General features: G+C 42.3%; 1 protein-coding gene across 1 annotated transcript in view; it reads right to left on the reverse strand.

Moving 5' to 3' along the window:
* LOC142749903 (tetraspanin-15-like) overlaps window positions 1-17,649 on the reverse strand; it is a 252,093-nt gene that overhangs the window by 181,708 nt on the left and 52,736 nt on the right. The window contains exon 2 of the mRNA XM_075858487.1: window positions 10,041-10,226. Coding sequence (XP_075714602.1) covers window positions 10,041-10,226 — 186 coding nt within the window. The remainder of the gene's footprint in view (window positions 1-10,040; window positions 10,227-17,649) is intronic.

Genomic DNA, 17,649 nt, shown 5'->3' on the forward strand with positions numbered 1-17,649 from the left:
AACTCACCAGCAATATTCCAGCAGTGTCATATAACGCATATAACTCACCAGCAATATTCCAGCAGTGACATATAACGCATATAACTCACCAGCAATATTCCAGCAGTGTCATATAATGCATATAACTCACCAGCCATATTCCAGCAGTGTCATATAATGCATATAACTCACCAGCAATATTCCAGCAGTGTCATATAATGCATATAACTCACCAGCAATATTCCAGCAGTGTCATATAATGCATATAACTCACCAGCCATATTCCAGCAGTGTCATATAATGCATATAACTCACCAGCAATATTCCAGCAGTGACATATAACGCATATAACTCACCAGCCATATTCCAGCAGTGTCATATAATGCATATAACTCACCAGCAATATTCCAGCAGTGTCATATAACGCATATAACTCACCAGCAATATTCCAGCAGTGACATATAACGCATATAACTCACCAGCCATATTCCAGCAGTGTCATATAATGCATATAACTCACCAGCAATATTCCAGCAGTGTCATATAATGCATATAACTCACCAGCAATATTCCAGCAGTGTCATATAATGCATATAACTCACCAGCAATATTCCAGCAGTGTCATATAATGCATATAACTCACCAGCAATATTCCAGCAGTGTCATATAATGCATATAACTCACCAGCAATATTCCAGCAGGGTCATATAATGCATATAACTCACCAGCAATATTCCAGCAGTGTCATATAATGCATATAACTCACCAGCAATATTCCAGCAGGGTCATATAATGCATATAACTCACCAGCAATATTCCAGCAGCGTCATATAATGCATATAACTCACCAGCAATATTCTAGCAGTGTCATATAACGCATATAACTCACCAGCAATATTCCAGCAGTGTCATATAATGCATATAACTCACCAGCAATATTCCAGCAGGGTCATATAATGCATATAACTCACCAGCAGGGTCATATAACGCATATAACTCACCAGCAATATTCCAGCAGTGTCATATAATGCATATAACTCACCAGCAATATTCCAGCAGGGTCATATAATGCATATAACTCACCAGCAATATTCCAGCAGCGTCATATAATGCATATAACTCACCAGCAATATTCCAGCAGTGTCATATAATGCATATAACTCACCAGCAATATTCCAGCAGTGTCATATAATGCATATAACTCACCAGCCATATTCCAGCAGTGTCATATAATGCATATAACTCACCAGCAATATTCCAGCAGTGTCATATAATGCATATAACTCACCAGCAATATTCCAGCAGTGTCATATAATGCATATAACTCACCAGCCATATTCCAGCAGTGTCATATAATGCATATAACTCAGCAGTGTCATATAATGCATATAACTCACCAGCAATATTCTAGCAGGGTAATTTGTTTCTTCCCAGCACCGTTACATTCATACATTTTGAACTCTTTCATTATGGGCAGCTGTGTCATGTAACCTCAGTATGATCCATAGCTCCCAACAGTCCCGGATCCGGCGGAACAGTCCCGGTTTCTCACCGCTGTCCCGCCATCCCAGGCGGTCTGAAAAATGTCCCGCTCGGCGCCCCGGGCGCAACTTGGAGCTAGAGGGGAGAGGCACAGAGCAGCTGTATCAAAACAGCTGATCGCTGCTGATAGGCGCCCTGCATGCTGGACGAGCACCATCGATCAGCGTCAGGTCTTGCGGCGGCGTTCTGACTGGGGTCGACACCGGCCCGGGAATGGACCAGTCCAGTCACCTGACCTGTCATCTGACCTCACTGGTCAGTTGACAGGTCTGGTGACTAGACTGGTCCACTCCCGGGCCAGGCTGCAAGACCTCCTGCCTTCTCCTAGCGTTGAGTGACGTCAGGCAGAGAAGAGTAGAAGCAGTAGGCTACCTCTACCACTCTCCGTTTTTGCAGATTGGCACAAAGTACAAGGGTGAGGCCTCAGGGGGGGTTGTGTGGCACCATGTACAAGGGGGAGGGGGTTGTGTGGTGTTATATACAAGCAGGGCCATGTGTGGCACTATGTACAAGGGGGACCGTGTGTGGCACTATGTACAAGGAGTATGAGCGCTATTTACAAGGGGTTTGTGGCGCTATCTACAGGGAGGCTGTGTGGCGCTGTCTACAGAGGGACTGTGTGGCGCTATCTACAGAGGGGGTGGCGCTATTTACAAGGGGGCTGTGTGTGAAGCCATCTACAGGGGGGCTGTGTAGCGCCCTATCTACAAGGGGGGCGGTGTGTGGCACTATCTACAAGGGGGGCTCCTTGCAAATATTACGAACTTAATTTTTTGGTTTTCCAGGTTCCGCTGGACTGTGAACTACGTCTCAGATTAGTTGAACTACTACGATCTAATTTATTTATTTTTTTAATAAAATGGTCAAAGAGGATTGTGTGGGGGAGTTCTTATTTCAATAAAAAATTTCTTATGTCTGTTTTTTTAATACTATTCGCGCCTGGATAATGGCAGTTGTATGACAACGTCTATTACTATGGTGGGGCTTAGTGTTAGCCAGTAAACGGCACAAGGGTGCTGGGAAGAGCCGGGTACGATCTAGTACCCGACCATCTGTAGTGATGGTTGAGCACTGGGGCATCAGCAGGTTGGTATTAGCAGGCTGGAAAGGGCCAAAAACCGTGGCTCCGAACACCCTGGTAATGCTAGGCTGCTGCTATGTTGTATCTGTCCGGTTATGAAAAACGGAGGGGGACCCCACGTCGCTTTTTGAAAAAAATAAAGCAGCAGCAGTCTAGCATTACCAGGGTGGGAAGGGCCACTGTTTTTGGCCCTATCCCAGCCTCATAATACCAACCTGCGGCTGCCCTAGTACCCGGCCATCACTACAGACGGTCAGGTACTGGATCATACCCGGCTCTTGCTACACCCCTGTTGGTGGTGGGTACCGGGGTAATAATGGGGGTTAGTTGCAGCTTTTTTTACTAGCTAACACTAAGCCTCCCCTTAGTAATAGACGTTGTCAGACAACTACCATTACCAAGGAGCTAATAAAGTATTAAAAAAAAAAAAAGCAGAAACATAAGAAAATATTTTTTATTGAAATAAAAAAAAAAAAACACAATCCTCTTTGACCATTTTATTTTAAAAGAACAACGTAGATCGAAGTAGTCCAACGAATCTACAGCGCAGTCCAAATGGTCCAGTGGAGCCTGCAAAAGAAAAAAAATAACGTTAGTAATATGAAGAATAAAAAAAACACTGCTTCATGTAACTCTGCTACCTGTCAGCTGAAAAGTCATCCACCACAGGGTAAAATGTTTCCCCATCATGTTAGATTCCCAGGTGTTTTTGTGGTACTCCGCCATGGGGAAACATTTTTCCCTCTGGTGGAGGATTTTTCTATTGACCGGTTGCAGAGTTACACAACTGGAAAAAAAAATCCCAATCATGTAACTCTGCTGTCAATTGAAAAGTCAACCACCACAGGGTCTCCCTCTTGACTTTCATTGTTCTCAGCCTTTTGGTTTGTCCTGCAGCTGCTGCCGTGATGAGCAAATGTTATACCCAAGTTAGGAAAAGTAACAAAGAACGCATAACCTGATCCATAATATTTGTGATATCCATAGTTTTTTTTTTTTTGTAAGTCTAGAGATCCGCAGTGAGAATATGCTCTTGTTATTTGAAGAAGGATCTGGCTGTGATTTCATGTGTTTATGTGGGATATTGGGCGTGGTTTAAAAACGTCCCTCTTTTACGAATTCAAAAGTTGGAAGGTATGTATGATCACCGGAATAGACCATGCTCTCATGTGTACATAGAAGGTTAGTTTCTCCTGGGTGTCTGTGTAATCCTGTAGTTCACAGGAAATCAATCACCTCCTTTCAAATCCCTCCTGGAAGCTCTAGACACCTCACCTCCCAACCCAGCTCCACCATTCTTGTTCTTCTGTATCCCACCCCCAAGCATAGAGTGCTGTTAGATAGGGCAGAATTACCTTTTCAAGGGAGCAGGAGTGCAGTGATAGAATAGGTGAAGCCAAACCATGATTAACTGCAGCAGGGGTGTAACTAGGAGAGATTTGGCCCCATAACAAACATTTGACTGTGCTCCCCCTCCCCTGGGTGCCACACAGCCCCCCTGTAGATAGTGCCCCCCCATAGGTTCTGGTATACAGCCCCCCCTGTAGACCATGTAACCCCCCCCCCTTGTAGATAGTGACCCCCCCACCTCCCCCTGTAGATGGCACCATATAGCCCCCTGTAGATTACGCCATGCTCCCAACCCCACTGCAGATAGTGCCATACACCCTCCACTGTAGATAGTGACATACAACCCCCTGCCGATACCGCCATAAAACACCTGCACTGTAGATAGTTCCATACAGCCCCCCCCCCACTTGCGGATAGCATCCCCAAAAACAAACTTTATACTCACCTATGTCCCGTTCCCACAACAAAGGTAGCTTCTACACAAGTCTCAACACCGACGGGATCCTTGCCTAGACTGGCGTGATCAAGTGACTTCATAGGCTGATAGACTGCAGGCCAAACGGCTTGTAGCCAATGGCATAGTGTACAATAGTATCCGGGTGCTAAGGACTCAGATACTATTGAATGCGGCGTCGCTACCGCTGTAGCAGCCACAGCGGCTGCTAGCAATGCCACCGGGCATGGGGGGCCCCATGCCGGTGGGCAGCATGGACCCCACATGCTGCGGTCCCCATAGAAGCCGCTATGGCTGCTACAGTGGTAGTTACGCCACTGAGCTGCAAAGTTAAAGGGGTTATCCGGCGGCCCAAGAAAAAAAGTCCACAAAACACTTCTTAAAACGTTTACTTATTGTTATTTATAATTTCCAGGCATTGAACGTTATTTTTGAGGTAATTACCCTACCGCGATATCACCGCACACATGGTTGTCCTCTTATGCTTCTTGGGTGGGATTTAATTTTTCAGGGTGTGCTGAGAAACTGCAAATCCCAGGATCCCCTGGAAGGTCTGTAGCATGCACATTGAGAGGAGGCGAGCCGCCGCATGCTGCATACACTGCCTGGCCGACAGGACTAGGAAGAGAGCTGCGTTATAAAATGGAGCAGAGTGGGTCACGTGATTGATGACACACAAATGGAAGGAGGAGCAAGCTCCCTGTCACATGGTGCTCTGTCTGAGCATCATCACTTGATCTGAAACTACAGGGATTCCGGCACCACGTGACAGGGTCCTTAATTCGTGATTCAGAATGGAATTCAAAAGGACACTGAGTAAATTAGATTTTTTTTTCCTGATAATAATGGTTAACAATTTTTATTCCCCAGATAACCGCTTTAAATGTTTCCTGACTCGCACTAGCTGTCTATACTGTGTGCAGAATTTTCAGTGTATTTCTATGAGAAGCAGCTTCACACTGCTCTCCCATCTCCTGCTTGTAAAAGGTGAGAGAGAAATCTATCACAAGCAGGAGGCTGGCTCAAGCTGCATCACATAGGATGCACAGAGACTGCAGTGCAAGTACAGAAATTTTATGTCAGTGATCGATCACTTTCTGCACTTAGATAGGACTCAGCAGAGCAAGTGCATTGTGAAGAGACTCCACCCTCCTGCAAAGCCAGAGGAATCATGGGAAATGTAGGCTGCATTAGTGGAACCATATCAGAGTGGGAAGAAGGAAACAAAATAGCAGACAATCCACAAATTACATAACTAAAACAGGTATACACAAGAGCCTCTACATTATTCTTTAATAGCCTATGCTGCACTATATAGGAAAAAACAAAAGTGCTTCTTTAAAGGTTACATATTTTTACAAAACAAGTATCACAATCCTTAGGCCCCATGCACACTACTGTGCCCGTAATTACGATTGGTTTTTCCAGGCCGTGCTCCCATTATAAAGTATAGTAGCACGGCCCGTAAAATAAAAAAATAGAACATGTTCTATCTTTTTCAACGTCACGGGCACCTTCCCGTAAGAAAGCGGGAAGGTACCCGTGGCCAATAGAAGTTTATGGGCCCGTTATTTCGGGTCGTAATTACGACCCGTAATAACGGGAGTTTTTACGGTCGTGTGCATGAGGCCTTAGGCAGATGAAAAGGTGTATCAAATGTAGTGCAGACAGTGTTGGGTCTAACCTGCATAACGTGCTCATCACAAAGCATGAAATTTCACATACATACTGAGTGAGAGAAACTGCAGCTGCATACACTTCCTCTCCCCTCCTTGTTGTTTTCTATATACTGTTTACACTAGACTGGAGCATGAGGAGGTTTCAAAACATTTACAGAGGGATTGAAGGCAGGAAAGTGAGAACTATCAGCTACTGAATGGGGAAGAAGATTCCACTTTTCCCTAAAAAGACATATTACTAAGTTTAATATAATTACATGTATTACCGATTTATGCAAAAAAAAACTATACAAAAGAAAAAATAATCAAAGAAGAAAAGATTTTGGACATGGCTCTGTAAGCGGGAATCTTCAGAAGGAAATCTATAAATTCACTATCCCAAGCATCCTAAGGCTAAACGCACACGTTGCAAATTACGTGCGGATTTTCAGTCGGCAAATCCGCAGCGTAATACAGTACCAGCAATATACCGTAAATGAGTTTAAGAAACCTCATCTATACGGTGCAGATGTTTTCTGCACGTAAATTGACCTGTGGTGCGTATTTTAAAATGTGCAGCATGTCAATTTATCCTGCGTTTCCGTTTGCGAATTTTATCTGACTGGTTTTACCTAAAACACGCACCAAAGTCCGCAGCATAAAATCGCACATATTTCCGCATCAAAATGGAAAAACTCACCTAAAGACGCATCAAATGATGCGCCATTAGGTGCGGTTTTAGCTGAGGAATTACGTGCGTATACCTGCGGTTTTGATACGGATTTCCCACATCAAACTACGCAATGTGTGCATTTAGCCTAAAGCAGTGACAAAACAAATTATTCTCTTGGCCAGTTTATAACGGACAGATAGGCCTCATCGGGCGGGTGTGGGGGGGGGGGGTAATTTCTCTTATCTATATACATTGTTATGAGCACTGACTACAGTTACCTGTATGTAGTAAGTTACACTGCATGGTTTATGCCTAAAAATAAAACTTCCATATTTCTCAGATATGATACAGCTGCTTGACAGATTGCAGGTCACATTTTAAAGATAAATGATTCTTGCCTTCTATTACTTTACAGCACACCGGCATAAAATGTGTCATTGAGAAAATCAAATGACAAATATTCATTTCTTTCTCAACTTCAAGTGACTGATTGATGTTCTAAAGATCGGAAACATTACGTGTTTACCCTCTGACACTATAAAGGCTCAAGGCAAAGTCAACTTTTTATTAATTTTACGGTTATGTTTAATTCCTATTGCACTGCTACCTAAATAAAGTGCTACTGAAGAAACTTTCTCTGAGACCTAGTTCAACCCGGGATGTAGAAAATGTTCTGATATGATTATAGGTTGTTTCTCTCATGCACTTTCATCACCTGTGCCAGTCCTGCCTTTTGGTTTGCCCATCAGGGACATTTATGGCATATCCATAGGATATGCCAAAAATGTCAGATTTGGGTCCCAGAGGCGGGATCCAAATCTATCTCTAGAACGGGGCCCCCTAAACCCAGTTTTACCTTTCTCGTTTCCCGCTGCCACTTGTAATTTCCAACCACGTAATCAGAAAACAGCGTAGCTTGTATTCTGTTGGCACTATTTTTTATAGAAGCACTCTGCAGGCATGGTTGATGACGGGGCACTGTATTGACGCTATTTTTTATTGGTGGAGTCCACTGACACGGATTACGAGGGCACTCTGCTGGCTCAATTTTCTATGAGGGGCCCTTTGCTGAGGGGCCAAATATTTTCAATGGGAAACCGTATACTAGCACTGTTTATTGGGGAATTCTGCTGCCACTTTTTATGGTAGACACTATTCTGCCACTGTCTATGGTTGGCACTCTGCTAGCTGTATTTATGGAGTCGCTCTAATGTCTATGTTAATTTGTTATGGAGACATGTCCAGTACTTGTGAGCAGAGCTAATGTCTGTGCCACATCTCAGGTCTCCTTGGAAATAATTCTTAACGGGGCTATATCACAAAATAAATTACTAATCGCAAACAGAATATGTGAAATTAAATCATTTTACAATTTAAATGTATTAAAATTAATATGTGATTCGTGATAACTTACATTGGTGTCAGTGGTAGGGCCCCCTAGATTTTCTGATCACCGATATCTACATCCAACTACTGCCTCAAGCAGCAGTGGACACGCACGCGCCGTTCGTCCGGATTGCCAAGCTCCGGCTCAGCGATGTGCATGAATCCCTTGTTTTGATGCTGCCACGTAATTTACATATTCTTTATCTCTACTTGTCAGAGGGAGCATTCTCCTGCCTGGACAAGCGGAGGACATCTTGCTTGCCCACTGACAAGTATAGAAGATTAAAAGGGACTGCCCAGTCCCTAAAAATTAAAGGAAATCAATAGCTGATCAAAGTAAATGGGAGAAGGATGCAATACTGTGAACCGCTGCTACAAGCATAACGCCATCAATCTTTAGGGACTGAACAACTCCATTAATATGTAAATTACACTGTAACGTCCATTGATTAGTAATATTTTCATGGGATGACCCCTTTCAAAGTAGGCAAGCACAATGTAATCATCCAAAATGTTCACGACAGCACAACCTTTACAAGCTAACAAATAACCTTATCTTTCCGCTCTTCTCTGCTCAATAAGACTGGGGAAAAGAGAGAAATGTGCTTAAGAAAAAATAAAAAAATCCACATATACAAGTGTATAAATATTGCAAGAATTAAATGGCTTTAAAACGTTATTAGAATAAAATATAGTCTGGGGAAAGCTTTTGAGCTTAAAATAAAATAAAAAAATACTAAGGGTATGTGCACACACACTAATTACGTCCGTAATTGACGGACGTATTTCGGCCGCAAGTAGTGGACCGAACTCAGTGCAGGGAGCCGGGCTCCTAGCATCATAGTTATATACGATGCTAGGAGTCCCTGCCTCTCCGTGGAACTACTGTCCCGTACTGAAAACATGATTACAGTACGGGACAGTTGTCCGGCAGCGAGGCAGGGACTCCTAGCATCGTATATAAGTATGATGCTAGGAGCCCGGCTCCCTGCACTGTGTTCGGTCCGGGACTTGCAGCTGAAATACGTCTGTCAATTACGGACGTAATTAGTGTGTGTGCACATACCCTAAAATCTTCAGTGCAGCCCCGATCCACATCTTAACATATTTTATTTTATTTTTTAAAAAGGAGCAAAACTCCACATTCATGTCTCCAGCCGTGAATAATGTACACAGACACAGTTTACAGGAACAAGCAACCACAATATTAAGTTGAAGCTTTTGTGGGATAAGAACGCCTAGTGTTGTGGAATGCATTAGCAATTTGTGATTTTACATTAAGCAAATCTGGCCTTACATTTTTATATATAATCAATCCTCTAAGAAATAAAATTATGCAAACATGAAAATCCACTGTCGCCAAAGATGTAAATACGCTTGAGGGCAAAACATTTCATCTACATACTGTCAGCTGAACGCAAGGTTAACCCGTGAATAATTGATGGCCTCTAGTAATCAGATGCAGTGAGTGTATCTCCACACTTTAATGCTCCATACTGGGACTCCTACACAAGAAAAAAATACTGTACACAGATGAAGACACGCTGGGGAACTCATTTTTACACATTACAATACCGCCACCTGCTCGGGCTTGTGTCATCAGAGGTTGATTGGCGCTTATTATGTTCACCTTGGGGTCTGCACATTCTAAAATTGTATCAACTATATAGGACTGGCACAAAGGAAGAGGAGCACTTATCCCCTGGATGACTACATAGGTTATAGAGGCATCCCTTATATCTGTGCTATACACAAGAGGTTCTGGATGCATATTTGGCCACTAGGGGCATAAATCAACAATTTGTAGGTCTCGCCCACTTTCCCAGAATGTGAAGGAAGCCACCATAACTGGTTTTAAGAAGACCTTGCCATGTTCTAAAATAGGACAGAGGAAGTTATCAGAGCCCGTTCACTTACAATTTTGAGAAGCATTAAGTTGTCTCTTAAGGAGCCGACCATCCCAATAAAGGAGACCACGAACATCAGAATGCCCAGGAGAAGCAGGATGATTGCTGGTGCCAGAAATATACCTTCCAAAGTTTGATGTTTTCGTCGTTCACTCTCTGCATATATTCCGATACACAAGATCAAGAGGCCTATTAGCTAGAAGAAAACAGGGGACCAAATTAGGTTCTGCTTGGCTTATAATAAATATACAGATCAAGTAATCATGAACTTTACTATGCGGATCGATATTTCCATAATGAATTAACTTTCTGTACGCTTACCCCACAAGAAGTTAACTCTACGGATGAAAAAAAGTTTATATTGTTCAGAATTTGGACACCGGTAACAATACCACAGAAGATGGAGCTCAACCCATGCCCATCATGTGTAAAAGGAGATGACATTTACCTGCCTCTACTGTCGTACTGGCCATCCAGAAACTATCCAGTATTTCTGCCAGCACACTACCAGGTGTTCGTTTTTTTCCATAACACACCTGTTAGGAGCCAGACATATACAAAGGTATCTATAAGCTGCTCATTAAGGGTTAAAACTAATAGGTTAGAAGAGTTTCCACTATAGATCTTCAGAATGAGAGAGTTTGCAGGAGCTGTAAACTGTATCGGACATCCTGCTGAAAAGGACAATTAGGAGGAGCTTTGTGAACAGCTTCCTGTTGCTCTAAGCCAATCAGAATCTTCAGAAATGTTCTCAGCAAAGCTAATTGATGGAGAACTGTGAGAAGCGTTGTTTGTCTCTCAATTAAAATTTCATTGTCTACTGAATGCGGGCACCGTACACTGCTCCGTAAACTCCGGTTCTGAGAAATGTATAGGAGGATTCCTTAACCCACACTAGTCGCACCCTTTATGGGCATTTTATGGTTGGACAAAAGTGCTTTGAAAAGGGTGTTTTGGAGATCGTATAGCACGAAAACCACCTTTAAAGTGATATATCTACATTAAAAAGGTGCATATTCTCTTTTTTTTTTTTTTACAAGAAATTAGTTGAGATCAGTGCACAGTTTCCACCTGCACTACAAGTAGATGCCGAATGAGACCCCTGGAGAGGTCTATTCTCCCTTGGATTTTTCTCCCCATATTACAACCCTCAATGTATGGCATGTCATAACACAAGTTGCCATCCAGAAACAAGATTAGTCACTTGCCCTCCTCCATGTGCATACCCTCAGGCAGAAGGCGTATGAAAGACTAGGAAGTGCAGTTCAGTAGTGACATGGCAAACCTTAGAGATGCGGTTATGTAGGATATATAAAATAAGTGAATACTACATCGGTAAGTTGTACTATTAGCATTAGTAACAGCTTTCCAAAACTTTTTTTTAATTTTACATGTCATAAAAAAAAAAAAAAGGGAGAATTAGACCTACTCTAACTGTGAAGTATATCTGATGACAGAGTCCCCAAGTGCTGGTCTTGGATGAAAATGCCTGTAAAGGGTGGGCAGTGTTTTACGGCTCATCCATGGATGTATTACTCCAGATTTGGGTTGAGTTATGGTCAATTCAGTGATCCTACTCTATAAAGAGAATTTTATTCCATGCTTCATATATAGCTTATATATATATATATATATATATATATATATATTTTAATTACGGTGGCTCCTTAGTAAGGGTGACTACTGCATCATACTGTGGTTTCAACGGCATAAACTGTTCTTTGTGGCTGCCCACATCCTGCTAATAAGACTATGATAGTTCCTTTTTTTGTCTAACGCTGGACTCTTGATTTACTGAACTTTTCATCGACAAAGCAGATTATCAGCTTCACAGTTAGGCTATTGAACATAGCCACGTTTACCGTATACGCAGAGAGTACTCCAGAAGTATATACCGAGTGTGACCACAGCCTATAATGGGCCCAGCATAAACCAAGAGAGTGTCATTTTGGCATATTGTTGGCCAGTACATTTGGTATACCTTTAATTTACTCTTTGACTACGCTCGAGGGTTTACTGTATACCATATATTTAGTTACATAGTTCGTACGGTTAAAAAAAAAACCCACCACATGTCCATCAAGTTCAACCAAGGGATGGGAAAAAGGAAGGAATTTTTTTTTAACATATTTAATAAAAATGTATACATATATTTAGTTATACTTGTATCTTGGAAATCTGGTGACAACTAGTATGGTGGACGTTACAATTCCTACAGAATTTGTCATCCATTTTCATCAGTCTCCTAAATGTTATAGTGATACATCCCCTATATCATTGTACAACTAGGAAGATTTTCTGTTCAGGACTGTAGGAAAGCTGGATGGCAACCCCTGTGAGAGCAGTTATGACAGCCACACTAGAGGTAGGCAACTCAAAGAACACTACGACACGAAGATATGACATCAAAAGTAGATGATGCTAAACCCAAATGAGCTCATAAACCTATCTTACCATACACCCTAGGCTAAGGCCATATGGTGAAGTTAGGTTGCATGCGTGTCTAGGTAAAATCGCGACTTGACTACACGACAGAACCTTAACATTTCTCCGTGGGAAAAAGCAAGCTCCAAGAACCTCACTATTGTAAGTAGATTCAGCAGTAATGCATATTTATTCATGTTTAGTAGTTTAGGTGGCATTGGTGTACAGAGTGCGGTCGCCATTTTCTTGTGTGACACACACACGCATTATATATATATATATATATATATATATATATATATATATATATATATATATATATATATATATATGGAGTACTCTCCACAATCTCTGTAATGTTCTGATTTTGCTACAACTCGCAAGCAACTAAAATAAATAATCTCGTGTAGCCCTAACCTGGTTACATACAAAAGACAGGTGATTTATTAAGCACATAACACCACGGTTACTAGCTCTTTCTAACTAGTATAGTTTGAGGCTTTTCTCTGCCTGTGCTCCCCGGGGTAAAGACGTGGAAGCAGAGATGAGCTCTGCTGTGTGGTGTGCATAAAACCTTCATTAAGTATCTTATTATATGTGGAGAATGACAGCCTGAGAATGGAATTGACATTTTTAGATACTTCACACTCAAATTTTCTGCTCCTTGAGGATGAATATTTTCAAAAAATATAAAAAAAAACAAAAAAAAAAACCAGAATCAAAAGAATTTAGGAAGGCTAAAAATTATTTCATGGAGTGGAATATCAAAGGATTCCGTTAGCGTATAGTACATCAGAGAGCCTCAACCTTTTTTTAGCTGAAGATGTAAATCCAAATACAACCGATTAAATCACTAAAGCGAATGACGCTTGTAATGTCCGTGGCCCATCGCTCTCACTTAACCCCCACCCCGACGGCTGCGACAGCAGAACTCCATGTCCGGGCCGGCATCTCCTCCCCAGGAGACGCCAGCACTTGCATCCGCCCCTGCTCTGCACTGATCATTAGGGTGCACGCGCGCGCGCTCGTTCACGGCCTTAAAAGCACCAGCGCGTGCACATGTAATTACAAGATCATCCCCAGGACCCTGGACTATAAAAAGGGCTTTGCCCTTTCACTCCTTGCCTGAGCGTTGTTGTGTATTCCCATGTTAGTCTTAGCAAATGGTCCCTTAGTCGTATCCTGTTCCCAGGGTTCCCATGCCCGGCTACCTGTATCCTGTATCCCGTGCTGTATTTGTTCCTGAGCCTTATCTAGTGTTGCAGTCGTGTTGTGCCATCTGCCACACCTGCTGTCATACACCATGTCTGGTGTCATCTGCCACATCTGATATCATCCGCCATGTGTTGCATCATCTACCTTCAAGTTCCATCTGTGCCTAAGCCTCTGCTACGGTCTGGACTATTTCAGGTACTCCTGTGCTAGGACTTTGTATAGACTGTTTGGCCAGCTGCTACACAGCTACGGCGGTTGGTCCACATACCCACGGATCGCGACAACGCTGTATCTCCGATCACCAATATTGTATTAGTCCATTTTAGCATATAATCAAATTAAAGTGAAACTCCGGGCAAATTGTTATAATTGGTAAAATGAACCTACTCGAGTGTTAATTCTTTCACTCTGGTCCCTGAAATGTAAGTTTCCAACGTGCTCTGTACCCTATAGGTCCTTAAAGGGGCTGTCCAATACTGGACAACTGATTACCTATTCAACGGATAAGTCATCAGTATATGATCTGTGGGGGTCCAACACCTGGACCCCGCACCGTTAAGCCGCTCCGGCTGACTCAGCGCACCGGATGTACATGCCGGAAGTAGTTGGCTCCGGCCACTGAATAGCGGCCAAGCTGCAGTACTGCAGCTCTGTTCCTATTCAAGTGAATAGGAGCAGAGCTGCAGTTCGGCAGCATGGCCACTACGTTATGTACGGTGCTTCCGGCTCCGTACATTGCATAAATGGGCCATAACATCCGATGCCCAGAGGCAGCCGGACCGGCTTTAATGGTGCGGGGTCTGGGTGTCTGACCTGCAATGATGATATACTGATGACCTATCCAGTTCATAGGTCACTAGATGTTAAGTAGTGGACAACCCCTTTAACAGCGCAGGAAATAAAAAATGGCTGCATGTTACTGGGATGCACAGTTGCAAAAATGACACCCCCTTCTGACATTTTTCCTGATCTGCACCACACAGGCTTCCTGCTTTACCCACTCCTGCATGCACTGTGCACATAATAAAAATTATTAATATATAGGTCAATAGATTATATGTATCCCAAAACTGGTACCAATAAAAACAGGTTGCAGCGGTGTGAAAAAAAAAAAAAGAAAGTTATGAATCTCGCCATATGACGACACAAATATGACAAAATATGACTTGCCATAAAACGTGTTTAAGGGTATCCTCACACGCGGAGTCAAAAACGTCTGAAAATACGGAGCTGTTTTCAAGGGAAAACAGCTCCTGATTTTCAGACGTTTTTTAAGCCACTTGAGATTTTCGCTGGGTTCTTTGGAGCGGTTTTCTATAGAGTCAATTAAAAACTGCTCCAAAAATGTTTCAAGAAGTGAGCTGCACTTCTTTTTCGCGGCCGTTATTTTACGCAGCCGTTTTTCAAAACGGCCGCGTAAAAAACTGGCCCGTTGGAACAGAATGCAGTTTTTTCCATTGAAATCAATTGGCAGATGTTTGGAGGCGTTCTGCTTCCAATTTTTCAGGCGTTTACGTGTGAACATACCCTTATTGTGCAAAAGTACTAAAACGTAGAAAAAAAACACCCACTATTTGGTGCCGCCACATTTGTATTGACCTGTAGAATAAAACTTCGTGTTATTTTTATTGCATGGTAAACTTTGAAGAAAAAAAAAAAACTAGCAAGAGACTATAGCGGAATTGCTGGTGTTTTTTTTTTTTTTTCAATTCTCCTCAAAAAAAAAAAGTTCGTTAGAGCTAATCAATAAATGATTCCTATCCCAAAACAGTACCATTGAAAAAAAAGACAACTTGCCCCGTAAAAAAAACAAGCCTTCATTAGGCTGGGTTCACACGACCTATTTTCAGACGTAAACGAGCCGTATTATGCCTCGTTTTACGTCTGAAAATAGGGCTACAATACGTCTGCAGACATCTGCCCATTCATTTGAATGGGTTTGCCGACGTACTGTGCAGACGACCTGTCATTTACGCGTCGTCGTTTGACAGCTGTCAAACGACGACGCGTAAAAATACAGCCTCGGCAAAAGAAGTGCAGGACACTTCTTTCAGACGTAATTTGAGCCGTACTTCATTGAACTCAATGAAGAGCAGCTCAAAATTTACGGCTGTCAGAGAAGCCTCGCAAAATGCGAGGAGGAGCAATTACGGCTGAAACGAGGCAGCTGTTTTCTCCTGAAAACAGTCTGTCTTTTCAGACGTAAAAGCCTCTCATCGTGTGCACATACCCTAAGGCTACATCAAAGGAAACATAGCAAAAAGTTACGGCTCTGAAACGCAAGGATAAAAAAATAAAAAAAATAAAAATAAAAGAATGGTTTGCTATGGAATGTGTCGCTAGAAATTAATTTTCTTCTTTTTTTTTTAGTTAAACAATTATTTAAGTGATTACACTGTTTTAATTTTTTACATTTTTTCACAAGTCAGGAAATATTATAAAGTTAAATTCTAATTTATAACATTTCCATGTGCTGGCCACTAGAGGGAGCAGTTCCCAAAATTGCAGCATTGTCAATGTGGTAAAGCAACCCCATTGCTTTATGCTGCAAATTTGGGGTAGACATACTCTCTCTAGTGTCCTCACACAATCCCCCCTCCCTTCTTCTGGCTAGTGCCAGGAGAAGGAGGGGTTTTAATCTTCTAACCTTCTACACTGTGTGCCACCATTTTCTTAGCGACTGCACAGTGTAGAAGTATTAGATACAGTGCTCAGCAGACAGTATCACGAACATAATACACACATCACAAACTAACATAAATTACCTTCTCCTACCACCGCCGCCTCCGCTCCTATTCCTTGCGCCTTCGCTTCCTTTAACATATGGCCGGAAGCCGCAGCCGTAAGTAGTCATCTTACTGTCCGGAAGCGGCTTCCGGTCCACATGAAAATGGCGCCGGATTTCACTCTGCGAACGAGCTTTGTCTTGGTCTGTGTGGGAGCGGCGCATGCGCCGCTCCCACACAGACGGCATACGCTTCAGAGAATGGAACGGCTCCTGTTCGTATTCTCCATGTACCTCTCCTACCATTCTACCACTTATCCTTCCCTGGTCCACAGATTTCCCCTGGTATTTAACCCCTTGAGTGTATAGGGAAAGTTAGAGCCAGGTGGGGGTTGGTCACAGAAGCAAGCATGAGTTAGTGCACTGTAATTTGTATGTATGTTAGCTAAGTGGGCGGGTTTTAGTATAGTATTATAATATATTGTACTGGTACTGTGGCACGTGTAGTTATTATATACATTGAGGTATGCTGATGCTATATGTGAATTATGTTCAAGTAAGTGGGTGGTGATTTAGATTAGTGTTTGTAATACCTTGCTTATACTGTATCACGTGTAGGGTCAGTGTATTCAATACATATGAAGTTCTTATGTGTATTGGGATGCACTGATACTATACTGTGATTATTTACGGTGTTTGGTGTATTTTATATCTAAGTGTGACTACTGTATATGTTAATAAATATTACCCTTTATTTACTATGCAGTCATATACACTTACTCCGTAGCAAAGCAATTAGACTAACATTAATATAAGAGAAAGGTAGGGAAGCTAGGCATAACCCAAGTGACCCTGATAATAAAGGAGGTGGTAAGAGTGGGTGACACTAGCTAGTGAACCCCACCATTACCCCAGCCCTTTAACAATACTATATATTTATTAATATCAGTTCATCAGAAAACATGTGCAAAAGACAACCCCCCCCCCCATATAGAAGATCTATAGGACTTAAAGAGGCTTTGTCACCACATTATAAGTGCCCTATTTCCTACATTAGGAGATGGGCGCTATAATGTAGGTGACAGCATTGCTCTTTATTAAGAAAACCGATCTATTTTCACCACGTTATTAGCGATTTTAGCTTTATGCTAATTAGTTTCTTAATGGACAACTGGGCGTGTTTTACTATTGACCAAGTGGGTGTTGTACAGAGGAGTGTATGACGCTGACCAATCAGGGTCATACACTTCTCTCC

The sequence above is a fragment of the Rhinoderma darwinii genome, chromosome 3, assembly GCF_050947455.1.
Source record: "Rhinoderma darwinii isolate aRhiDar2 chromosome 3, aRhiDar2.hap1, whole genome shotgun sequence".
In the NCBI taxonomy this organism is placed as follows: domain Eukaryota; kingdom Metazoa; phylum Chordata; class Amphibia; order Anura; family Rhinodermatidae; genus Rhinoderma; species Rhinoderma darwinii.